At 42.2% G+C, this 26,068-nt stretch overlaps 2 protein-coding genes across 12 annotated transcripts; both read right to left on the bottom strand.

Moving 5' to 3' along the window:
* Positions 1-403: 403 nt before the first annotated feature.
* LOC135115488 (F-box-like/WD repeat-containing protein TBL1XR1) lies at positions 404-9,079 on the bottom strand. 5 transcript variants are annotated; one of them, XM_064032318.1, is made up of 11 exons: positions 8,951-9,079; positions 6,594-6,658; positions 6,068-6,213; positions 5,348-5,486; positions 4,479-4,623; positions 4,019-4,157; positions 3,310-3,471; positions 2,829-3,086; positions 2,104-2,231; positions 1,541-1,706; positions 404-1,118 (listed from the first exon to the last, which is right to left on the bottom strand). In XM_064032318.1, exons 2-11 carry the CDS (start codon positions 6,649-6,651, stop codon positions 624-626), a joined length of 1,836 nt encoding a protein of 611 aa, XP_063888388.1. In that variant the 5' UTR covers positions 6,652-6,658; positions 8,951-9,079; the 3' UTR covers positions 404-623. The 5 variants fall into 5 exon arrangements, with proteins under 5 accessions (XP_063888388.1, XP_063888391.1, XP_063888390.1 ...); XM_064032321.1 differs by having other exon boundaries at positions 404-999; XM_064032320.1 differs by having other exon boundaries at positions 4,479-4,611.
* A 508-nt stretch (positions 9,080-9,587) lies between these two features.
* Positions 9,588-25,265, bottom strand: LOC135115486 (uncharacterized). 7 transcript variants are annotated; one of them, XM_064032316.1, is made up of 6 exons: positions 25,073-25,265; positions 23,515-23,672; positions 21,890-22,830; positions 20,805-20,933; positions 18,572-19,052; positions 9,588-13,034 (listed from the first exon to the last, which is right to left on the bottom strand). In XM_064032316.1, exons 2-6 carry the CDS (start codon positions 23,624-23,626, stop codon positions 13,000-13,002), a joined length of 1,698 nt encoding a protein of 565 aa, XP_063888386.1. In that variant the 5' UTR covers positions 23,627-23,672; positions 25,073-25,265; the 3' UTR covers positions 9,588-12,999. The 7 variants fall into 7 exon arrangements, with proteins under 7 accessions (XP_063888386.1, XP_063888381.1, XP_063888383.1 ...); XM_064032311.1 differs by having other exon boundaries at positions 9,588-19,052; positions 25,073-25,264; XM_064032313.1 differs by lacking the exon at positions 25,073-25,265 and adding an exon at positions 24,858-24,987 and having other exon boundaries at positions 9,588-19,052.
* Between the last annotated feature and the right edge of the window lie 803 nt (positions 25,266-26,068).

Below are 26,068 nucleotides of genomic sequence, written 5' to 3'. Positions count from 1 at the left end.
CTCTGATCATCCTTACTCTTATCTCCACCTCCTTCTCCACCAATCCCCTGCCTCCCGCTCCACCTCCTCTGTCCCCTGCCCTCTCTCTTCACCTTTCCAACACTGCAAGTCTATGGTACATTGCTCCCTGCCACTCCACTCTCCACTTCACTTGACCCTCAGAAACAAATGGCCAATGCACTGCGAGAGGAAATGGAAATTATAAAAATAAAAATATATTGAGAATCATTAGTTGTGTTATAAAAGAAAAAAATAGTTTGTTCGGATTAGATGAATTAAAAAAAGAGAAAGAAAATGATTGGTAAAACCCCAATGTGTGCAGTCACGTCTAGACAGACACACAGCCTGACCCAAATAGTGAAGGATAAGAATAATTCAACAGTGAAATTCTAAAACAAAATGATCGTAGTCATCACTGTAATTGTCGTCATTATCATCATTGTCATCTTCACTAATGTTTGAGTTTCACCCAATTTTTTTTTCTTTTTTTTTTCTTTTCCTCACTCCACTCAGCCATGGAACCAACACTGCCTGACACATTGACACATGCACTGTGACTTATCATCATCATCACCACCACCATCATCATCACCATCACCACCATCACTACACTCTTAATACCTTCAAGGCGGGACAGTCATAGCATTTTGAAAAGTTCTCTTTCTTTCTAAATCACTCTGGCAGATAAAGCAGCAGATAAACTCATAAAGAATAAGAAAAACAATACAAAAAACAAGGAAATAGAAAAAAAAAAAAAAAAAAAAGCATATATAAAAAACATCAGTGGCTTTCGTTCCAAGTCCCGCAGCGGGGAACAAACAGCAAACGTGTGGTAAAAAGTGGCGGTGCGTCGCGGCGGCGGCGGAATGTCTACTTGCGGAGGTCCAGGACAAACACGCTGCCATCGGAAGCTGAGGCGCCCACCTTGTCTCCTCGGGAATTCCAGCACACCTCAAAGATTCCTCCCGTGCCCTTATAACTGTGCACCAGCTGGCCAGACTGCAAGGGAAGGCGTTGGGAAGGTAGTGGTGAGTGGTGGTGGTGGTGGTGGTAGTGGTGGTGGTGGTGGTGGTAGTGGTGAGTGGTGGTGGTGGTGGTGGTGTGTCTTGTCTATGCTTCTATAGGTAGATAAATAGATAGCTTATTGACACATGCTATACAATAGTAATCTGCTCATATATACTACAGCTTACAAGTTTTAGTGTCTTAATCCAACATACATCTGCAGTCTATATTCTCTATCAGTAGAATCATTCTTACACAGAAATGCATAAACATTGGTGGTATTCAATTTCATTCACAAATCAACAATATATTATGAATTATTTGGCAGGTCATATATGAGGAAATGTGATGACACCAGTGAATGAATGTAGTGACTAGTGGTGGTGCAGTGAGGGATGGAAGGCAGGTAGATGGAAGGAAGAAAGGGATGGAAGGAGCAGGAAACGGAATACAGGAGGGAAGGTAGAAAGTACAGAAGGTTGGCAGATAGGAAAGAACCAATGAACAGGAGGAAGGAAGGAGGACAGCTACTCACCTGTGTGGACCATATATGAACACACTTGTCAAAGCTTCCCGACGCGAGGAACTTCCCGTCAGGAGAGAAGGCCACCGAGTAGACAGGTTCTGAGTGCTTGGTGAGGGTGTGTATGCACGCCCCCCGGTCCACATCCCACAGCCGCACCGTTGAGTCAAACGAGGCGCTGGCAGGGAATGACAGTTATCAAGTAATATTCCTCTAGGGCCTCTGACTACCTATCTCTCTATTCAAAGGAGGTGCTGTCAGGGAGTCATCAAAAATCTCCAAAAGCCCTTAAAAATAAAACTGAAGGAAAAAAGACATAAAAGGTTCCAACATCAACTTATACATACATATACCATGGCCACCTTCCCCCCCCAAAAAACGAGACAGCACACAACTTTCACACCCTTTGGCCCCTCATGAAGAGAAAGTACAACACAATAAATAATAATAAACAAGACTTCATTCCCACTAATTCTTCCGCCCCAAAGTATCCCTTAATACAAATCTCCGAAGTCAGTGTTCTCAAGTGTTGTCAGTGTCTGGTCCCTCAGCCAGCACCTCAGCCTCCCCCTCACCTGGCCAGGATAAGGTTCATGTTGGGGTTGTTAGTGCCGGGTCCTGTCGGTGACCACTTGATGGTGTAGATCTCCTTGCTGTGCGCCTGCAGGTCATGTACACAACTGTCCTGCCGCATTGACCAAATCTGCACAGGGACGAAAGGATGGAAGGTTGATCTGGTGTGACTTATTACGGTTATTGTTCATTTCATCATGTGGGCTTTTACATTCTCACTGGATAGGATTATGAGGAAGATTATGTTTTGTTACTGTTATCCATTCACTATCAGGAGAACTTCATTGTATCCTCATAAGAACAACATGAATATACACACACACAAACACAAAATGGAAAAAAAAAGTAAACCACTTAAAAACTAGAGTAACAAAAAACATCAATATCATGTCATGAACTCATTACACGTCATCATTTCCTTACCCAAGAGTGGCTAGCTTACAAGCCTCCCATTTCTTGCAGACAATCTATCTATCTATGTAACAGGCCAGCAATCCTACACAGGCTGGCACAGACTAAACACCATTTACACCTTTAGCCTTGTCAGCCTCTAGTAGAAAGGGACAGTCTTGTGGAACACCATACTGCACCCTTAGAGCTCAGATATAGTAGAAAATACCAATTAAACAACCCCATGACACACAAACACACCCTTGACTCCAGCTCAGGCGCACAAAACACAACACAACACTCACACAACACAAACAAACCTATGACCTCAGCTCACCTTCAGGGTCATATCATCAGAGCATGAAGCCAGCAAGTTGCCCTGGGGGTCCCACTTGATGGCGTTCACCTCATTGGTGTGACCCTGGAAGGACTTGATGGGTTTGTCCTGCCCCAGCTGACACACGTGGATGCACTGGTCGGTGGAGCAGGACGCGAAGGAGTTGTTAGTCTGCCAGTCCACGTCCAAAGCTGGGGCTGAGTGGAAGGCAAATTGCTGCGTACAGTGGCCAGAAGAAGCATCCCAGATTATTGTGGTCTGTGGGCACGGGGAGAGAAGAGGTTAAATGTCAGTACAGGAGACTGGTGTGACTGACAGAAAAGCTAACTTATCTAAAGAGACACCTGAATATTCCTCTTCCAGCAATTTGTGTCTTAGGAATATAAGGATCAAGCTGTAACACCCACAAACAAAACGCAACACAATCTCACACACGTCCTCTCACACTCCTCAAGATACAAGAGCACACGACACTCCTCACCTTGTCCACTCCAGCACTTAGGATGTAGTTGCCCTTTTTGTTCCACTTAAGGGCAAATATGGGACCCTTGTGCTGGCCAAGGGTGGAGGCTAGCCGGCCATCCGTCATCCAAATTCTGGCGTAACCATCGTAAGATCCCGTGGCGAGCAAGGTGCCGTCACACTGCAAGGGAAGGGGAGAGGTGGTCAAGGTTAATTGGGCACGTGGCAGATTACATTCACTTCCAGTCTTCAGTGTTTTCTCAATCCTCATCCTCTAATCTGCTGAAAATCTTGCAAAACCTGACATCATCACCTCGTTTCCATATTTTCTGTTTTCTGTGGTATGCCTTGTCTAAAAGTTTGCATGGTGTGTGTATGAGTGTGTGGTGATTTGTCTGGGCTTACCCTGCATATGACTGTCAGCCTGTTGACAGATAGATACATTATTTCCCCTTACAGGCTTAGACAGCTTGTGATTCACCCGTACTTTTTGCAATGGTAAACAATCACTTCTATGACCTTCATCCTTCTCTATTCTTCCTCTATTTTCTTGTCTTTCTCACTCTCCCCACTAACCTAACCTATTAAACTAATCCTATCGCATTTTACTCCACACACTGTCTTCAGGTCTCCCTCACTCTTCCCACACTTGTTTCCTTCCAACAACCTCCAATCCCAAATGACCTCAAAATTATCAAGCATTTAAGTACAGAATGACAGAGTCTTACATTCCAGTCTAAGGAAGTGACGTCTTTGTTACTGGGAACCTCGGTGCCTCCCTTCTGAATGCAGTGCCTCAGAACAAGTTGGTTCGGGGAGGTGGTGCTGTCATTCATGTTCCAGATGCGGGCCGTGCTGTCTCCTGACCTGTGGGGGAGTGAATATGTGAGGTGAGTTAAGTGGAGTGAGATGAGATTGAGGAGTGATAATGTGGGGTGAGTGAAGTGGATGCAAGGTGGAGAGGAAGGGGTGTTTATGTGGGGTGAGAGAAGTGGAAGTGATTTGGAATGGAGAGGATGAGGGAGTGAATTTAAGATCACGAGCAATACATATGTGTACGAACGAATGAATGAGTCTATATTTATTCGTATCTGTTAATTGGTGTTTTCTCAGTGTGTTTATGTTTTCCAGAGAGTCACACCTGTTATATATAAGTGTGTGTGTATGAGTGTGAAAAAGAGTACTCACCCTGAGGCAAGGAGGTCAGTGGTTGGATTCCAGGCACAGATGAACACCTCACTCTCGTGCCCCCGCAGGATGGTGGCCTTGTTGAGGGGGATCTCCACACTGTTGTCCACCTCCATGTTCTCACCCGTGGTGCCTGTCAGGGGAACTGTCGCCTCATGTTAACTGAACTAGGTATTCAAGACTGTCTTCTTAGTGCTACCTGCCTTTTGCCTAATGATAAATGAATGATTGAAAGCTTCCTCTACTCCCAAGATTATTGTTATTTTTATTCAATGTCTACTATCAATGTAACCTCATAATGCATTAGACAAAAACTGCATTTCATTCTCACTACTTCCCTTGCCTTATGATAAATGAAAGGTTACAAAATTCTATTGCTAGTTTAGACTCATGATGCCTCCACTAAAAACTACACTTTCTTCTCAATATCACTCTTGTCTTGTGCTAAAGAAATTATAACAAAAATTTGCTCTACTGGTAAGACCACCATCGTCATTAATTCAAGTGAGTGACCTGTGTACTAGAGAGGCATTAATTCAACACTTCCTCCTCACCGTCACTCTTGCCTTAGACTAAACAAATCATTTTAAGTATCCTCTACTACTAATACAACTTTACACTGAGTGATGCACGAGTGAGTGGGCCTTTTTTTAATACCACTTTTGTTGCCTTAGACCACAATGCCCTCTTACACAAAAAAGTAAATAAAAAAATAAATAAATAAATAAACAAATAAACTAAATTCACAGCTAATGTAACTTTATATTGAGTGACCCATGAGCTACAGAGGCATGAACTGAAGACAGCCTCCTTATTGTCACTCTTCCCTCACGCTAAGCCAGTGACAAGCAGAATACTGTGATGCCCACCCTCGTCCCCATTGGTGCTGGGAATCTCTGTCTTGACCACGGCTTTGGGCTGCTGGTTCTGCTGCTGTCTGGAGGCCACCACGTCTGGCATCACAGCGTCGATCAGAGAGAGGCTGTCAATAAGCCGCTCTGTGCCGTCCTGCATCATAGAAATACAGATAAGCATACACGCAAACACACACACACCCACACACAGTTAGTTTACTCACACAGGAGAACTGAAATGATACAGTAGCAAGATATATAATACAAAATGGAGAGTGGATAATAAAAAATAAAAACAAAAAACATAACATAAAATAGCAAAATACAAAATACACACACACACACACACACACACATGTACATTACTTTAATAATTTCTTTAGGAACAAGCATCTCAGTGGACCTTTCTTGTCATTCTTTTGTTGCCCCATGCCAGATCCCTTCTCTTACATAAATGAATAAATAAAATACATGGAAAACACAAACACATACTCATATAATTTTTATCATGTCATAAGAATTTGATGTACCAAGAACACACACACACACACACACACACACACACACACACACACACACACACACACACACACACACACACATTACTTCTATATCTTATTCACGAGACATTTAGTAAAGAAAGACAACGAAGGATTCCAGCTCAGCGCAGTAAGAATATAATACATTACTCTATCACACACACACACACACACACACACACACATGCATACTCACCTCCCCTATGCTGATCTCAGCCTCTGTATACTGCAGGCCCTTCTGTATGATACTAAGGAGGGCAGCGGGAGGCACCAGCGCTCCATTGATATTGGACTGGGAGATGTGTGACTCAATTCCAAAGACATAGGCAGCATGATAGAAGCCTGCAAGGAAGGGAAGGTGTGGGGAGATGAGGTTAGGTGAGGTAAGGTTAAGTAAGGTTAGGTTAGATGAGAAATGGGATGGGATAAGGTGAGATTAGATGAAGCGAGGTGAGGTTGAGAGGTGGAACAGAATATGGTAAGGTTAATTAAGGTAAAATAAGGTGAGGTGAGGTGGTGGGGTTACATAAGGTGAAGTAAGGCAAGGTGAGGTTACATTAACTTAGGTGATCATTTGCAGAAGAGACATTCATTTCAAGTTTAGCTTCCCACATAGAGGAATGGAATGGAGTGGAGGGGGAAGAGGTCTGTGTGAGATATATACATGATTTTAAAGAATAGAAAGAAAGAAAGAACACACATACACCTATAGCCTTACTCACCTGACTCCTGTAGGTACCTGTAGACCAGGAAGTTGACCTCATCGCTTGTGATACTCATGATGGATCTGTAAGTGAACCAAGATAAATTATAAAGGGAAAGGAGAAGCCATGACAGACAGACACACACGTACACACACACATACACACACACACACACAAGATATACATGGATACACATACATTTCTACTGATTTACAATGAAATACAAAGTTAGAAAGACTGAATATCTACAAAATAATGAATAAAATTTACAAAATGGAGCAAGAAATGAGAAGTGAAATTCAATGTTGGCAAATTCCACGCGATGGAGACCAGAGGAGGTGAAAAAAGACCCCAATGGACACAGAAGATGGGAAACCAATATATTAAAAGGGTCTGGATAGAAAAGGATGCAGTAGTAGTAGTAGTAGTAGTAGTAGTAGTAGTAGTAATGCAAGATAGCTCACAACGAGGGACAGATCCAAAACAACACTTACAGATTGCTAAATAAAACAACAGCTTTTCACCAGACAGACAAAAAAAAAAAAAACATAAGGAAAATAACAACTACAATGACCAGTCACCAACTAAACACCAGCACCTACACTTGCCCAACAGACACACACACACACACACACACACACACTACAAATGAAACTAACCTAAATACTGACTCCACAAAGGAAATGAATGATAAAGCAATCTTGACATTCACATAGAAACCTGACAAAACAAAAGCAAAACAGAACAAGCACATAAGCTGTTGTTTAATTACAGGATATGAGTGTTTGATAAGAATGTGTGGTAGAGAAGGAGTAAGGAGGATAAGTTTATGGGTATGGAGGAGGAGGAGGAGGAGGAGGAGGAGGAGGAGACAGATACCAAGAAAAAGGAAAACTTGGATGGGAAAGAAAGGAATAAAAAACTTAATCATAAAATTACCAAGAAAACTGCAAGAGAGAGAGAGAGAGAGAGAGAGAGAGAGAGAGAGAGAGAGAGAGAGAGAGAGAGAGAGAGAGAGAGAGAGACAGAGAGAGAGAGAGAATGTGTGTCAAGTCTCTCCTATCCCTACGCAAGACACAAACATGACAGGAAAGCAGTGCTGCCAACCACACCACTCCACAATTCCCTGAACCAGATGAATGAACTGAATGAATCTGAACCTAACCTAACCAAGCCTTCAGACGGATGTACTGACGATATGCATCTTAGTAGGCTTTTTTTTTATTTAAAGATTCTTGTTGCCCTTGGCCGGCATCCCTGCTATATAAAAAAAAAATAAATAAATAAATAAATAAATAAATAATTACTTCAACATTATCCAAAACTTGCTCTAAAACTGCAACAGACGAATGGAACGCACTCAGCGGTCAGATCGTTAGTGGCAAGTCGCTGCCGGTAAAGGATCGGATGAGTTTAAGGGTGGGGATCAAGAAGCAAGCGTTTCGTAAGATTGCCGTACACATTTCAATACGCAGGTATAAGTATTCAAGTGAGGTGGTTTGTATAATCATTCTGACATCAGTTTACTTATAATGAATGGCAAACGTCAACTGTCACGTCACCACTAGCCAAACTTCTTCTGGGACGCTGCGAGTGATGTAGTAGCAGTCGTAGTAATAGTTGTTGTAGTAGTAGTAGTAGTAGTAGTAGTAGTAGTAGTAGTAGTAGTAGTAGTAGTAGTAGTAGTAACCCTTGGGCAGCGAGGAGTGGAGGGTGGGAAGAATACTGAACCTAAGCTAGCCAAACTTAATGTAGTGTGATTTAATTGTGATGACAGTAAATGAAAGAAAGAAAGAAAGAAAGAAAGAAAGAAAGAAAGAAAGAAAGAAAGAAAGAAAGAAGGATAAGAAAAGGAAACTAGGAAGGAAACAATGAAGAATGAGAAGACTGCAAAACAAAACAATGAAACAAAAGAAGGGACTGAAGGAAGGATATGACGAAAAAAAAAAAATGTAGAGAGAGAGAGAGAGAGAGAGAGAGAGAGAGAGAGAGAGAGAGAGAGAGAGAGAGAGAGAGAGAGAGAGAGAGAGAGAGAGGACAACAACAATAAAGAATTAACGAAAATAACACAAATCTTTCCTAAAACACCCAATGACACACACACAGACAGTATAACAAATATTTCTTAAAACAGCCAACAAAACACACAAATACAAAACACCAAAGCAAAAAAAAAAAAAAAAAAAAACACGAAAACCTATTCAGACCCCCTTAACATCTCAATCTTCTCTAAAATCCACAAAAAACACGAATAGGTAAATAGGTAAATATAACAAGCGTCTCATCCCCGGTAGCCAGACCCCAGTACTTCCTTATTTACCGCTCAAGCCCCCCTTCCCCTGCCCCCGTGGCACCCCCACATGACAGGTACGCACCCCTAGGCTCCCCACAGCGGCGGCGGGACTCACAGCAATCACAGCAGCATCAAAACACAGCCTCACTCAGGAACATTGTAATCTGCACCCCGCGGCCACAACAAACATGGCCGCCAGCGTTCGTGTTTGCATGTATTCACCGAATTTTAAGGGGTTATTTGGGATTTCCAGCCTTAATTGTATGACAAAAAATGTTTTAGTAATTTATGTTAAGATTTGTTTAGTTTTATTTTATCTTCTCTTCTCTCAGTGTTTACGTATTTTTTTTTTTTTTTTTAGGGCTGAATTGCATCTTAATAAATTGCGAGTAATTCTCTTAAGCAGGAGGTCTAAATAATTCTCTTTCGTAGGAGGTCTATTTCTGGATGAGTATATTCCATTAATCTAACACTATTTGCAATCTTATGTGAGAAAATCACTCATCATTATATTCCCCTCATTTCTTATAAAGCTCCCTATTGACTCCACATCCACCAATTTCTGTGAGACTTCTTTCATTCTTTTGTTGCCCGAGACCAGTGCCCCTCTTGCATTAGAAAAAAAAAATAATTATAAAATTTTAAAAATCTGATGAGTCTATTCCAGCCACCCAGCATCTCATCTCAAATCTCCACACATGCGTAATAAAACCAGGGAGCATTATCATATAACATTTAATTGAGACAAGTCGCCTTACACAGTAGAAAAGGAGGAAGAGTGGAAACAAGCTGGCACAGGGAGCACTACGCTAGACTGAAAGACACTCACTCACTCTTCCACTACTGTATAAATCCAAGCTTACCAGAGAATCAATTAGAAATGCTATACCTGAAAGTTGCTGTAGAATCTTGTCTTAACCAAATCCCATCACAAGACTGTATTTAATTTTACTTATTATTATTTTAGTATGCCAGCGTGTATAGTGTCTTAACTAAACACCATCACAAGACTGCATTTTCATTTTTTTTTTCTTATATGTAAACGAGTCTGATCAAGCATGAATAAAATGGGATCAAGAAAAACAGCATTTCAACTTGTCACTTAGTTAAGCAAAGTCCCCCCCAAAAAAGTTAATCAATTTAGTTTTGGGTGTATGTTGATATGCGCCCCTCTTTAGATGCATTCAATGGCACAAGAAGAAGGAAAAAAACATATTATTACCATCTATTAAACTATCAAGTATTTGGTTCAACAAGATTCAACAGTAACTTCCCCAAGGTGTTGTCCTGTCCCTTCACAAACACTACCCCCTCCCTCTCTCTCTCTCCCTCTTTCTCTGTAGCTCATTGGCTGAAGCAGAAACATCTTACTGGTCATCTATTCTTAGGTTTTATGTGAGCTATGTACAAGAATATCAGTTATGTCTTATTCCCTCAGCCAATGAGCTAAAGAAGGGTGAGGCTTGTGAAGGTACTGTACTGAAGTAGTATACTGACACACACCTTCACATGAACAGGTTAGAATGGTAGCTGTAATGGTAAATGTCTGTTCATGTCTACAGCTTTCCACAGTTTTATGCACTTGAGGAGTTTATAATTTTTTTCTCTCTTAAATGAATAAAGAAGTGAAGAAACATCACGCAAGAATTTACAAGTTTGGTTTAGTGATTCCCGAGGGATGTTTCTTTCGATGGTTATTCACTGAAGAACGAAGGAAGATCTGGTATGGATGAATAAAGAATCTGGTTACTGAGTTACATACATACTTATTACAAAAGAAAAAAAAGAAAGAGCATGATAATATAGCAAGAGTTGTCTTTACCTCTTCTCAAATAATACTACCTGTAATAATAACATAAAAATAATAATAATAAACTTCAATCAAGCATCACACACACACACACACACACACACACACACACACACACACACACACACACACACAAGTACAAAATAATACACTGCTTTCTTGTTTTTTTTTTGGGAGGGGGTTGCATGGATCATTAGAAACACTCACAACACTACACAATGCAAGACACAGCCGCCACTCCCCAGCCTTGGCCAAACCTGATGCTCAGATATGTTTTAGTGGATCCACAACTTAACTTTCTCAGCTTACGTAGTCTTGTTTGTGCGCTTTACCTATTAACTTCATGGCTCTGGTCTATAATACTGGTTTTCTGCCTTCTCAGCCTTCCTTTGGTCTTGTTTATATCTATCTGTTTATACCTCTATGCTTACTATTAACTACATGTACTTGGTCTGTATGATATAAACAATTCTTAGGCCTTTCTTCTTTTCTCTTAATGACTATCTCTTCAAGGCCACAGAGGTGATTAGTTGGGTTCTAACAGGTATTTTTATCTTCCTGATGGTGTGCAGTGCTTGTCAAACTATCACTCGAATCATGAAAACACTAGTTACTTCTATTGCCACTTGAAATTAAAGCACTTGAAAACACCAGTAACTTCCACTAGTGCCTCTAAAGCTGTCACTGGAATCATGGACTCTTGAAAACACCAGTAATCTTCACTAAACTCCTACTGTCACTAGGGCCATAAAAAACACCCTTGAGGACACCAGTAACCTCCAATAGAGCCTGGTGAAGGTAGCTAAGACAAGGAAACATTTGAGAACATGGCTCTGCAAACCCAAGCTGAGATCAAGACCTGTATTCTGAAATGCCTTGCTCTCTCACCACAACTATTAATAATGTAGAAATCTTGTTAATCTGTCACTAGAACCACAGAAACAGCCTTGAAAACCCATGTCGCTTCAACTGGAGCTTTTTGAACGTAGTGAGATGCAGCACAGAAATGCTTCAGAATAGGGACCCACATCAAGACCTTCCCTCATGAGATGCTAAGCAGCCAAGGTTAAGGAGTGACAGCATATTCACACTTAAAGCTGGCGGCTCTCTCTCTCTCTCGCCTCCCAGAAACCACATGTAGACACACCACACATGTACGCGCACACACACACATACACACAAAACGTGCATACATAGACATACAAGTCATCGGTGGTTAATTAAGAGTTGCATTAACGTATGCATCTCGACACAACGGTGCTGCTTGCATTACGTTCTGGTTGTGGTGGTTGTAGTAGTGGTGGTGATGGTGGTCGATTTTCTGGTAATTTTTATCTCATCTCTATCTCGTATATACACTCTCTATGGGGCTAATACATAGGAGGTGGGTTATTTATCTTCCCTCTGTATTGTTCTTTCCATTCCACATTCCCTATTACAACATAAGGGGATGTAGAGAGAAGATAACACCTATTCCTCCTCTTCCTCATTCCCTTCACATCTTTTCAATTAGCACAGGGGATGAAGAGAGATGACACCCCTGCCTCTCACTCCCAATACCACCACTACCACTATCACCACCACCACCACCACCACACACCTCACCCCCCTGTGCATGAAGCAGCAATACACATACTCTCACTTGGCACCTCAACACTACACTTCAGTTCTGTCTAGCATTACATCTTTATACATTTCTGAAATTACCACTACATATATGCAATTCCATTATTATTAAGTAGTATAGCATTATAAAATATGAATTAATCTGGTTCTCTTCTTTTTTTTCATATACATACATACATACATACATGCATACATACATTCATATTATTTTATTATGATCATACCCAAAGTAATACTAATAATAATGATAACTGATGAAAATAATAATAATTGCCCAAAGGGATGCAATAGAATTCTCCTTACGTCACTAAATGTATACGTACTTATGCGAACATGACTTCAGTAACTGGAGGAGGATGGAAGGAAGGAAGGAAGGAAGGAGGAAAGGAAGTCACAGCAATATAAAGGAAGGTATCGATCAAATGCTTAACTATACATCACTAGCGGTAATCAAATATACGGCGCTACACTTGCATAATAAAAGCTATCACTGAAGCCACCAGACGCAGCCACCAGCAGTCTCTCAAGAGAACACCACCAGTAGCTTTGTGCCGGCAACTTTGTGGTGAGGCGTGTGGCTTGGCCGTCCCTTGAGAGTTGAGCCGTGCCACACTGCCAAGGCCTCCTGCACTTAACTGACTAGAGAAGGACCACTAATACAGCTTGTTGCTAACACAGACTGCACACCTACAGACTCAAAGACCTGCTTCACTAGTCCTCAGAACACAGGCTGGCTGCAAATTAAGATTAACAGTAAGGAAGGGGGTTTCTGGTATGTTATATGGGAGGTATCATGCAACTGGCAATACGTACATAGGTGGGTAGATAATTCTACGATGCATGCTACGAAAAGAAACGTTTCTGATGTCGGGGATGTGACACATGTTGATCTTAATAAAATGACAGAAGTGGGAAGAGCTAACCTAGTATGGAGGATGATAAAAATGATACATGAACACACACACACATGATCACGTACAGTCACACACCTACACGTACACACATCACTGTAATCATCTTTGCCAGATGCCTCCAGTCAGGTACACAACCAAGATTTGGAATATTTCTGAGATTCATCAAGGTCTGCTTGGTGAAGGGAGATATGTGAGTAGGTACAGAGCTTTGGCACGTAACAAAGAATACAAAATCTGGCCACAGAAAGCAGCAGCATCCAACAAACTTAGATTTAGCATACAAGAATAGAGTACAAGAGAAAGGATGGAGGAAGATGATAACTCACTGATAAAGGGGCAAGGAAGCAAGTTGAAGGGAAAAAATTCAGATGACGGCAGATTTGAATGAAGGTATGATATTGAGGGTGACACGAAGAAATAAGGATCAGATTTAACATACTGGAAAAGGGTGCAAGATGGAGGATGGAAGTGGAGGATAACCCAGTGAAAAGAGCAGGAGAAGAATATGAAAGACCACAAAATTAAACATGAGGAAGAAGCAGCAGAATACAAGAGAAGATCTAACGCACTGGATAGGAATACACGCGCTTCCTGGTTGCTAATTTCTCGAGAAATGCAAGGAAGAAAAGTGAAAATGCAATGAGAGAGGACAGAGAAAAATGTGAAATGCAAGAATACAACTGAAAAATGAAGCAGTCTCACATTTTCTGCCAGTAACTGAAAGACTTCCCGAGAAATGGAAGGAAGAAGAATGAGAAAGCAATGAGGGAGTGCAGAGGAAAGCAAGGATGAGGATGAATGAGAATATGAAGAAATGAAGAAATGATACAGAGAACTTCCCAGGAAATGCAAGGAAGAATTCAAATACAAGGAAAGATACAGAGAAATATATACACAATGCAAGGATGAATGAGAATACGTGGAAGGAATGTTAGGAATACAAAGGGAATACTGCAATCTGGATGAATACAGTGAGAATACACAGGATAACAAAATTCTGACAATGGCAGTAATATTCTCTATCCCAATACGGAAATAAAAAAAAGAATAATCACTCATACAAGTGAAACTATACGGCACAGAAGTTAATAAAAAAATAAATAAATAAATAAAAAATTACACACTTCACTTTGGCAAAATTCCTGATGGCAAGTTAATTTCATTTCTTGGCAATAAAGTCGGCAGTGAACCGAGATGATGAGCAAAAAAAAAAAAAAAAAAAAAAAAAAAAAAAAAAAAAAAAAAAAATCAAAGAAAAAAAAATCAACATTGTGCAGAGAATGAGGCACAAGGAGGAATGCACAGGAATGATATGGTAACTTGTGGTCAAAATGAGGTAACTAACGTGCATCATACAAATATGAAGCCTTAATGAGCTGTAACGTAAGGATTATTGTGTCACGCCCTGCCTTGGAATATTGGAGACATGGGGAAACTGGTAAACTGAGGGACAGGCACCAGGGAAGCACTGAGATTGCTTGCTTGGCTTAAAAAGGGAAGGCACCGCAACACCTGTCATACGGCACCACTACAAAATGTTCTAAGCAACTAAAACGGTAGGTTAGAATAGTGATAGTAATAATAAAACTGCGGTAGGGTAAAAACATGGTAAAAATTTCAAAAAAAACATGCCAATAAAAAATTGAAAATGGAATTAATCAGCAACAAGTGAAGTACTACAAAATAAGAGGGGTGAAATTCATAACCTGAGAGATAAATTTGAGAGGAACCAAAAACTTTTCATTTGGTAAAAAGAAGAAAAACGGAAACAGCAAACTTTTCAATCATTTCCCACAAAAAAGGAGGGGGAAAAAAAAAACCCGAGCACCAAAATACAAGATGATCACAAGACGCAACAATTAAGAATCAAACATAAAGCATAATCATTACCATCAATTTTGTGCGAATACCACATGACACAAATTCACCCCAAGAAAATATGTCCCTTAAACATTGCCCCCACTATGGTAAATCTGGTTAGGTTAGGTTGGGTTGGGCTGGGTTGGGTTAGGCTTGGTTAGATTAGGTTGGTTTGGTTAGGTTGAGCAAGGATAGGTTAGGTTAGACTTAAGCGTAATTTTTTTTTATGGGGGAGAAATAATTTAGGCTCAATATTTCCCTGGAATAACCTTTGTGGGATGGAGTTTACAATGGCACAATATAGCAACCTTCACTTCCACTGCCTGACTGCAACCCAGCCAGCACCACCACCACCACCACCACAACGTGAGTCCTTCCTGCTGACTTGACTCAACAATCTGGGATAAAACTAAAGCTTGAACTGACTACATACAGAATCATAAACTCCACTTTTCTCTCTATTGTCCCCTTATGCAGTCCATCCACTACTGCTTTGTTTTTCTCTACATCTCCACTACAAACTGAATGCATGAGCAAATTCAAAAAATCACACAAAGCTAAGCATTCATGACCATTTCTAGAACGGGCAAGGGTAAGTCAGATTAAGTTATGTTAAGGTAGATTAACTTTAACACAGCACAATCTAACTTGGCCAGGATAACTTATGTTGAGTCAGGTTAAGTTCGATGAAGTTTAGCATAACCTAACCTAGCTTTCCCTAACTTTGCCCACCACAAAAATAACTGCAATGGTTGATCTCAGTGAAAGCCTACAAATACTTCTTCAGGTGGGAAAAAGGAAGCCACTTCATAATACTGAAGAACAAGCAGTGATGAGAGACGAGACTGAGTATTGGCTGTGTTGTACTGACAAACTGCTAAGCTAATCTCATTTGCAGCGACGGAAACAAGCATGGAGTGAATGAGACAAATGGGAACCGAAAACTGATCCCAGGGTGTGCTATACTGACAAACCGACTAACTTCATGTGCAGCGGAGGAAACGTGCGTGCGCGTATCAGTTTGAAAAGGACGACAAGTTAATAGGAATCCCGTAACATTTTTCTCCTCTACGGATCATCACAGCTAGCGGGACATGGCACAGAGAAACAGCAAGTGGCAATGTTGCTCTTGAAAGAACCTCAAAATTGGTCATCACATACTCCTGGCTACCTCTTGACAAACTCACTTGCTCCCATGGTGAGAAACACAGACACCACTGACTGCTAAGAATAAAAAGGAAATAAACCTCTTTGCTGCTACGACTTATACACTAAAGCTACTGTGAATCATTAACTAGTGAATCCTGCCACACGGCAACATACGAGGTTCTCTCTGGGAGTGGAGACACCTCACCAACGCATTGATTTAGCCAATGAGACAAGGGCACATGTTCTGAAACACTCTGTTCTCTCATGATGATTGTTTTCCAAGGCCATTGAGATGATTAGTCACATTCTCATGATGTATTTCTCCCGCTGATAGTGCAGAATCCTTATTTAACTATTTCTAGAAACACCCTTGAAAATCTCCAATAACTTCCACTTGAGTCTGCTACAAGTTGTCATGATGAGACGCCAAAACATTTGAGGACATGGCCCGAACACTCCTGCTAGCAGAACATAAACGAGAAATACAAGCCTAATCTTGCACAAGCCCACTCAGCAATGCACACAGAAAATTGGATGCACGTGAAGTTCCTGCAAGTATACATACAAACTCTTACACATTGATAAAAACCACATGTATGGTACTTGAGTAAAAGCAACCTGCAGCGACAGACTCGGGGATCCTCTCTCTCTTGGGATGCGGAGAAACACAGCCACTAGATGTCTGTTTCGGGGACTTTGGTGCATTACAATGTTGAGATCCAGTCTACGCTAAGAGTCATGTCTGTCGAGGTCATTGGAAGAGGAGTCTCCCGTCCACTAGTCTTAGCAGAGCAGCCGTGTGCCTCACCTTCACCCGCCCCGGCTGTCTTCACTCACCCCCATCCCATCCCCCTGAAAGCAGTGCGCCTTCAGGGGAAGTCACACTAACATTACAGCACCTCACAGGCCAATGCTCCTATGTCACAGTATAAAAATTACTAATAGATTAAAATTATCTCTTCTCATCAACTTTCCCACTCTCCTTTTCTATCTATCACTTGCTCTCTCTCTCTCTCTCTTTCTCCCTCTCTATCTCTTTCTCCCAGTCTTTGGTCCCATCCATGGCAAAATTTGTTCCTCTGGACACTAGACGTTATATATTTATGTACAGAAAAATTGTGGTTTTGCTCATGTCTCACTTTTGCTCATGTGAACACAACAGAATGTCCTTACTTGCTAAGACCACATGCGGATAAATCTGGTACAAACTCAAGGCAAAACTCCACCTGCAGCTTTTGTGGGTGACTGAGACACTGTCACAGGAAGAGCCTCATATTGGTAATACTCTCTTGAAGGCTTGCACTGACTGTCCTCCACGGGGCACACACTCACACTCCACTACGACAAAACAGACTCAGTTAGCACACTTCACTCAGCCTTTGGTCTGAGCCCCGGCAGGCACGTATGATGAAAAGAAAGAGTTTTTAGGATTCCACTTTGTGAAATCATATCATGCTGCTTCCACCATATACACCTACTGTAAGACACATCATACAAAGCTATGTTCTCTGCAACACTGGAGAGTTCCATAATGCTCCAGGTTGCAATTCCTAAAATAATTTTTTTTTTAATATTGATGCAAGATACTTAAAGGTGCCTGGCCTCTCCAAAACACCAGAACACCAGCACTGCACACGTGTCACCACAACACTCCAGTGCCACACACACATACACACCACGCGTCAGCCCGGCAGGCGACCATCGTACATCGTCACTAAGCACTGGAAACTGTATGAACATGATAAACCTGGAGGATATCAAACCAGTCAGATATACAAATGAACTGGAGAGGTAAGAGGAATATCAAACCAGTCAGAAATACGAATGATATGGAAAACGTTACTAGTATCTGGGAATAACTCACAGAATGACATTAGGAAACAGCTACGCACCATCAGACTGAGTCAATTCAATGAAACACTGCAGCACCATCAAGCCAAGGTGCTGAGATAAGACAAAACACAAAACAAGGCATCAACTATGGGAAAGAATAAGGAAAAAAGATTGTGGCACTGAATTAGAAACAGGAAAAGGAAGAATGCAAGATAAATAGCAGTTGCACAGGATCAACATGAAAAAAAAAAAAAAGGAGAAAGAATAAAACATAAAGACATCAAGAAACAAACTAAACTAAGCAAGACATCACTGGGAGAATAAAGACCATAACACTGAGAGGAGGAACTGTATCACCAAACCAAACACCCTAAAATAACAAAGAAGAAAAGACAAAAAATAAATAAATAAAAAAATAAATAAAAAAATAAAGATAAAAAAAATAATGAGATCATAGTTAAGGGCATTTACGGCTCCAGCATAGTGCAGTTGCTGATCTCCTCTGCGTCACTTGCCTTTTTCTCCTCTGGGGGTGGCTCCTCCACTTGCAGAGGCACCCGCACCACGGCCTTCTCGTAAATCGGGTTCTGGAAGGTGTCAAACCGGCGGCCAAGACCACTCATTGGGTACCTCTTGCGATAGACAACAACAGTGATGATAATGATGAGTAGCAGCAGCCCAGCAAGTCCTGCACCAGCAATGATAATGGTGTACATGTCCTCCTCTAGGTTAAGATTGAGAAGACCAGTGAAGATTCCCCCAGGCTCCTCTGTGGTGTTGAAGGAGGGCTGCTGTGTTGTGTCCAAGGTGTCATTTGAAGGGTACTCATCGTCTAGATCAAAGCCAAATGTTGGGTACGCCTTCATCTCCACCTCCTCGTCTTCTACGTCAGGTTCTGAAGTAGTGTACTCCTCACCATCCTTCTCCACCTCAGTCTCCCCTTCGTCGTTGAAATCCATCATCACATCTCCCTCGTCCTTCACCACAGTGTCCTGAAAGTGCATGGTGAGTCAGGGAAGATGTCAAGTCATTCCAAAATTGGTGTGAGGGTAACTGCTTGTTTGCCAATTGCTGTGCTGGTGTGTTAGAAGGGAAAGCCATCACCATCACAAAGGTTCAGCTAAGTTAATGATTCTGTTAGCTTCCTCCTCTTCTTTTGTTTATATGAGATACAAATTTACTACAATGCTTCAATTAAGTAATGCCTCTCGCCTCAAAATAATGTACGTCTGCTAACTTAGCTTCCTCCTCCTCCTCCTTGTTCTCTCTTTTTGTTTTATTAAAGTGGTTCAATTAGGAGACACTTCTTATCTCAAAATAACACAAAAATCCATGAAATGTAAATGTACAAACTGTCTCTTCACTACATACACTGCCATCAAGGTCAAATATGAATGGAAAATAAAATAAAATACAAGGAATAAATAAGTAAATAAATAAATAAATAAAATACAAGTTATTTATACAAAACAAGATTTCCTTCAGTACTGCCATGAACAACAATTGAGTAACATCCTGTATTTCCTTTCAATAGTGTTCAGCAATGTATCAGCTTTGGTTAGGAGACTGTCAGCAGATGGAAGGAGCTCAGACTGAGAGGGAAAACAAAAGCACTAAGTCAATGTAACATTACTCAACTCTGCCCAAGACTGCACAGATAAACGAGTCTCTGCTGGTAGCTATTACTCAACAAGGAGTCAATCTGAAGCCACAGGAAATTCAAAGACCAGGGCTAATGTTCATAAACATGGATTGTTTTCGAGATTGGTATTCATAAAACACTTTTGGATTGTTTTCAAAGGCCACAGAGATGATTCCTTGGGTTTCCATGACTGTTTTTTTCACTGCTAGTGTGTAATCTTTACCAAACTATCACTGGAGTCATGAAACACTTTGGTAACCCAAGTAACGTCCACTACACCCCATTAAAAGCAGCAATAAAAGTGCTGAAACATTTAAAAATTACAAATGAGGGTTACAGGGATCAAACACCAGAGGCATATAATTCTGGGAAAGATGAGGCAGTGAAAGCTGGTGGTCATCTTTGTGCCTCTGTCATGCATCAAGGGAAGGGCAGAGGGTTACCTTGGGGTCAGGTCTGTGCCTCCTTTCCCTCCAGAAGGATGAAGGCAGCACATCTACTCTCCCTCTATACACATGCTTAGTTCTAGTACAGAGAAATGTTGAGGTGTTATGGTTTATGAGTCGCCATGCATGTGTTGATGATGCAGTGCGACTCCCCAGTACCTGATGTGCTTGGGAGTGGAAGGTTGTGTTAGTACTTAATTAGTATGGTTATTCTTGAAGTTCCTAAGAGATGTAACACTTGAACACCAAGTCCAAAACATGTTTGGAAATGTTAAATAAAAAACTTACCTTATACCAAGTGCTGTATACTCAAACATATACATACATATACAAACACAACAGGTATTAATTCCTCAAACTCATGCATACATACTTGTACATACACACATGCACCATCCATGCATTGGGAGGGGCTTACTCACTTAGAATGAACCTAACCTAACCTAAGGAACCATTCTGCATCTTGTTATCTAAAGCAGAAACATTCCCTCACATTCTCTTTTACTTTTCTACCTCGTCAGTTTTGCATATTCCACAAGAGCATTTCTGGGAGTTACAGGGAGTGGCAGGGAGCAGGGATGACTACTAAGGGCGGGAGGGGGTAGTGTGTCGGAGGGGTGGCAGGGGATGCTGGAAGAGGGTTAGGAGACACTCACCAGCTTCATCTCCTGCTCAGTGTTGTCATTTGTTGTCAAGTTAGTGTCATTCTCTGGGGCTAAATCAGTGACATTGGCACTGTCCACACTCTCTACTGAATCCATTGGGGCATCAGACATCAGTTTATCCTGAAAGGCATTAAGACTTCAACATCCTCCTGGCACTCTCTATGCAATCTATCATGAAAGGCATAAGATTCTTCAAAACCTCTCACAGTTTCCTCACACAATGATCTGCCGCTGGGACGCTGGTTGCATTCTCCTCAGGCTAACCATCTTTTTATTTGTACAGGTCAAGAAAACTGGCTAAGGGAGAAAATGGGAAAGAAAAGCTCACTCAACATGCAGCGCCCATAAAAGTCAAATAAAATAGTTAAAAGAGAAATTGGTCTATTGAGTTCCAGAAATTGATACTTCCTCCCTTGTGTGTGTGTGTGTGTGCACATTTATTTTGCAAAGACAAAATAAAGGGTTGATGCATGTACTGCCATACCAACTTAGGCTCTTCAACACACACACAAACACACACACACTCACTCTACCTCTATATTACATACACACAAACACAAACACACACACACACACACACACACACACATCTGAGAACTGAGCAAAAAAAAGCCCTCTCAAGTGTCCCAAGAGAAAGGAATGAAATAAACCACCACAACTGAACTGAAAACTTATTGTGGTGTTGAAGTAGCGCTGAGTGAAGATGTGTGCAGGTGTGTGGGTGCTGTAAGCCAAAGAGGTGTGATAGGAGTGGGAGGAGTGGTAGCAAAAGTGTCAGGCAGCCCAGCTTGGTCCCGGTCAGTTGGTTAGCCAGTGGGGGTGGTGCATGTTCAGTCATCAACAAGACCTTGCAAAACTTTCACCATCCAAACCAAAACACAACAAATCTGGGCAAGGAACTGGCATACAGATGACCAAGTCAGTGGTGTGGAAACCTGAACAGTTTTAGGTCCCTGGAGCCAACACACATTGTAAAGCCAAACAGTGCTTTCAAATTCAAGGGGAACTTTAATGAATAGAACTGTCCACATGAAGAAACTCATCTCACACTTCAGAGTGAGAACAGAGTGCCTTACCTTGTCATGGAGACACACAGGAGGGTCACTCCAGACCCCGTCCTTGCACCTCAGCTTGGATGGCCCAATAATGGTGTAGCCATGGTTGCAGGAGTACAGTGCCACCATGCCTGACTCCAGCCGCTCGAATGCCACATCCCCATTTTCCAGAGAGGGGGGAATGAGGCAGGCTGCCTGCAGGGTGATGGCGAGGGAGCCCTTCTTGGTGGGCCCATCAGTGTTGTGGTACACCACAAACACTGTGTCAGACACGGTGTCCAGCTTGTAGTTATCACTGTGTCCTGAACACCACTGCACATCCCAGCGTGGGTTAGTAAGGGACTCCTCGAACACCATGAGGTGTGGCCGGATGTCTTTTGAGAGGGAGAGGGTGAGTTGCTTGTGCTGCTCAGTGTTGAGGCGCCACACACATGTCTCAGGTGAAGATGACGCCTTAAACTTGTGCTCAATCCTCTCCACCAAGGCGTCTGAGGAGAGGATGCCCTCAGCACAGGTGGGCACCAGGCAGCGCATCTCTGTGCCCACCGCTGTGGTGTTGATGAGGCACGAGTCCCCCGCTTGAGGGAAGGTTGCCAGGAAACCCTTGTCACAGCTCAGCGGAGGTTTCACCTCTGGCCCATCACTTATCACATCTAAGGTGATGTTGAATGAGGCAATGTATTCACAAGCATTCTGGCTTTCCTCTAGTTCCAGGTTTGTGTCTTGGCGGAGGTACAGCTCAAACATTGTGCCGCGTGCCACTTCCTCGCACTCCTGGCAGGCACTCTCCCCCTGGCAGTCTCCACAGTCCACAAGAACATGGTTGGCACTGCCATCTATGTAGATCATGATGGAGGACAGCCCCTTGAGCCGCATTCGATGCAGCTGTACTTGAAGTTGCTTGGGTGCTGACACTTCATAACACCTGTAGCAAAGCCTGTCCTTCATGTCCTTGAGATCATCTGCAGCACATAGAAATTACATGAATACTTGCCCTGAAATGTCATGCCCCTTTGTACCCTCACAGAAGCATTGAGATACTGATTTTAAAGCATGGTGAACTGGCCACAAAAGACTCTTACTACGGACTGAGGCCTTTCAAGACGCTCACAGGAATCATGCAAGTCCAAATTATCAAGATTTGAATGATTTTTTAATAGGCTTGACTGTCCTGTCACTACTAATCCTTGAACCACACCACATCAAACTCTTGAGTTGCAGGTGACTAAACAAAACACAACCAGACCTAAACTACAAGACATTAACTCTCCTGAACAACAAATTATAAATAACAAAAAGGCATGATTTAACTGAACTGCAAAATATCCAGTGGATAACATAGTGAATAGTAACATCACAGGATTATAGTAAGCAATGAAAATAAGGCCCATATTCAGAAATGCTTTGCTCTCTCACTGCGACTATTTTCTAAGACCACAAAGATGATTAGCCGCATTCTCAAGACTGTTTCTCCTGTTAACAATGTAGATATATTATTAATCTTTTACTAGAACCATAAAAACACCCTTGGATCCCAGTAGCTTCAAATAACTAGAACCTTTTTAAGGTAGTGGAGGTGCAACATAGAAGTGTTTCAGAATATGATTCCGTATTAGAAGGGGATCTGAGTGACTTCCAAGACTCACTGAGAAGAATGGTATCTTGCTCCAATCTGATGCACTCTCCTGCTACACTAGGGGTCAGGAGTGGCAGGAACAGGGCTGCCAACCCTACCCACATGTACACCTCCAATACCATCCTTGCTGCCTCTCTCCAGCAGCACTACACCTCCTCTACATCACACCTGGAATGGGAGATGGTGTTTGAGGTTACAGCTAGAAAAGTTATAAGAAAGGTAAAAAAGTGGGATGTGATTATGGTATATGCATTGTATAAAGAGAGTATGTGGCCACTGGTGTAATGAATAAATTTATTAAACAAAAATAATAGAAAAATGAATGTTAGTGTTACGATTACAAACATGTATGTGTGGAGCTGCGAGTTCAGTGACACCGAGTGACTAAGCTATTTTCAAATGAAAAACCAGAGGTGTGTGTGTGTGTGTGTGTGTGTGTGTGTGTGTGTGTGTGTGTGTGTGTGTGTGTGTGTGTGTGTGTGTGTGTGTGTGTGTGCAAATAATACATTTGAATTTCATGAAAAAGTTACAATTTTGTGCTGTATAATGACTCATTAATAAAGATGGTTTCATATGATACTTTGTAAATAAAATAACTTACTAACTAAAGATCCAAGACACCACAGAGTGGCCATATAACACTATGTTCATTAGGAAATGCCTGGTGATTATCCATACTAATCACACTATCAGCAAATCACTGAGTCACCCTTGTCTGGGCGTGAGTCACACTAACACACTGCCTCCTCTATCCTCTAATCACCCTTTACATGACCACCTCATCATGCAGCACTCCCATAGACACGCCACTACGATGTTTCCTCTCTCAATCACTATATTCAACACCTCGCCAGGCCCACATTCACAGTCTCCTTCCTATTACCCATTATATTTATCACGTACCTCACTATGCCTTCACTTCCATACGCACACTCACACTATCCTCCTCTGCTACCTATTCCCTGCCACGCTGCTCACTTCCCTCCCATCACTGCCTCAAGGAAACGTGGTTTCGGCCGAAGGTTTACGAGTTACACACCGCGTCAATTATCCTTGCATTGCTCCACTCCCTCCCACTCAAACACTGCCTCCTCTATCCTTTGCGGCCTTGAGATGATGATGCCTCACTCTTACCACACCTTTAAGTGCCAAGAGTGCCTGTCCGAGATTCACTCACGCAACCTTCACACTGGCACTAAGTCGGAGTCAAGTGCCGCCCCTCAGGCCTTCAGCTCAGCCCCGCAAGGCACCTGCGAGTGTGACGCCGCTGGTTAAACAGGCACTACTGGCACTATAGACGATGCAGAGCCAGTCTCAACTCATGACACACATGCACATACACACGCCACCCACACTAAAGAGAGCGGATGCAGCTGCTAGAATTCCCAATTAGGGTTTACAAGGGCACTCCTGTGTGGCGGTGGCGGCGCTACGTTGAGCCGCCCTAAACGACCCTCTCCGTGTGCCTCTCCCTACTGTGTCCACCTCTCCCTGATGCTCTCCCAGTCATCCCCACATGCCCCCACACATCCTGACTCATCCCCAGCACGTAAATCCCCCGAGGGTACCTGCAGCAGGGCCGGGAGTGTGGTGGTGTGGCTGATTCACCTCATTGATTCACCACCCAACGAGAGGACGAGGAGAGGGAGGAGGCTGAGGCGGGCGGCGGCTGACTAGCTCACTCACTCTCGCTCTCCTCTCACACACTCACTCACCTCTCCCACTGTCGCGCTCGCACACGCCTTTCTCGCTCTCCCTGCCTCTGGCTGTATCTTTTGTCTTCCCCGAATCCTCTCTGTTCCTACACTAGGCGTCTACTCCTATATTATTGTCCTCCTTCCCTCTCCGTGACTAAATTACATAAATACATTACTCTCGCTTTCTCTTCAGTACACGTGATATCACTCTCACTCTCATCCTCCAGTACGTATTTATCCTCACATACTTCTCCCAATGTCTTTCTTCCTAGCTACACCTTATCCTTCATCTTCTCTCCTTCCTGTACTTATTATTCTACGTGAAATAATGATCCAGTATTCCTCTCCTTGCTTTCAATACGTCCTTGACTCACTAACCCCATCTCTCTCTCTCTCTCTCAAGTAAGCGACGTCTCACGTGCTACAATGAGCTTAACAGCAACGCCCTTAATAAAATAAAGAGGATGGTAAATGGAGTAGGTAAGAGAGATGATTAAGACACACAGGGAAATGTAGAGGCAGGAAATTTGTCATAAACACATAAGTATACTGATGGAGTATATGAGAGAAAGGGGTGAGAGGGGAGGGGAATGAGAGGATTAGAGCACACTCAAATGTAGAGATAGGAGTAGTCAGACAGGTATATAGACAGATAAATAGATAATATACACTTACATTTATAAGAGACGTGGTACTCTTGCTACAAGCTCTTAATTGACTTATTGCATTAAGAGGTCTATGTGAAAAGTTAAATGTCCTGAGTGCATCCGGTCTTCAATGCCATATGCTTATCTCTTTTTTTTTTTTTGTCACACTCATTTCCTATTTCCTGAGACTGATAAGATAGTTCATTTGTCTAAATAGTAA

This window comes from Scylla paramamosain, chromosome 29, assembly GCF_035594125.1.
Source record: "Scylla paramamosain isolate STU-SP2022 chromosome 29, ASM3559412v1, whole genome shotgun sequence".
NCBI lineage: Eukaryota > Metazoa > Arthropoda > Malacostraca > Decapoda > Portunidae > Scylla > Scylla paramamosain.
The sequence above is the reverse complement of the archived record's forward strand: the minus strand, read 5'-3'. Positions and strand labels throughout refer to the sequence as shown.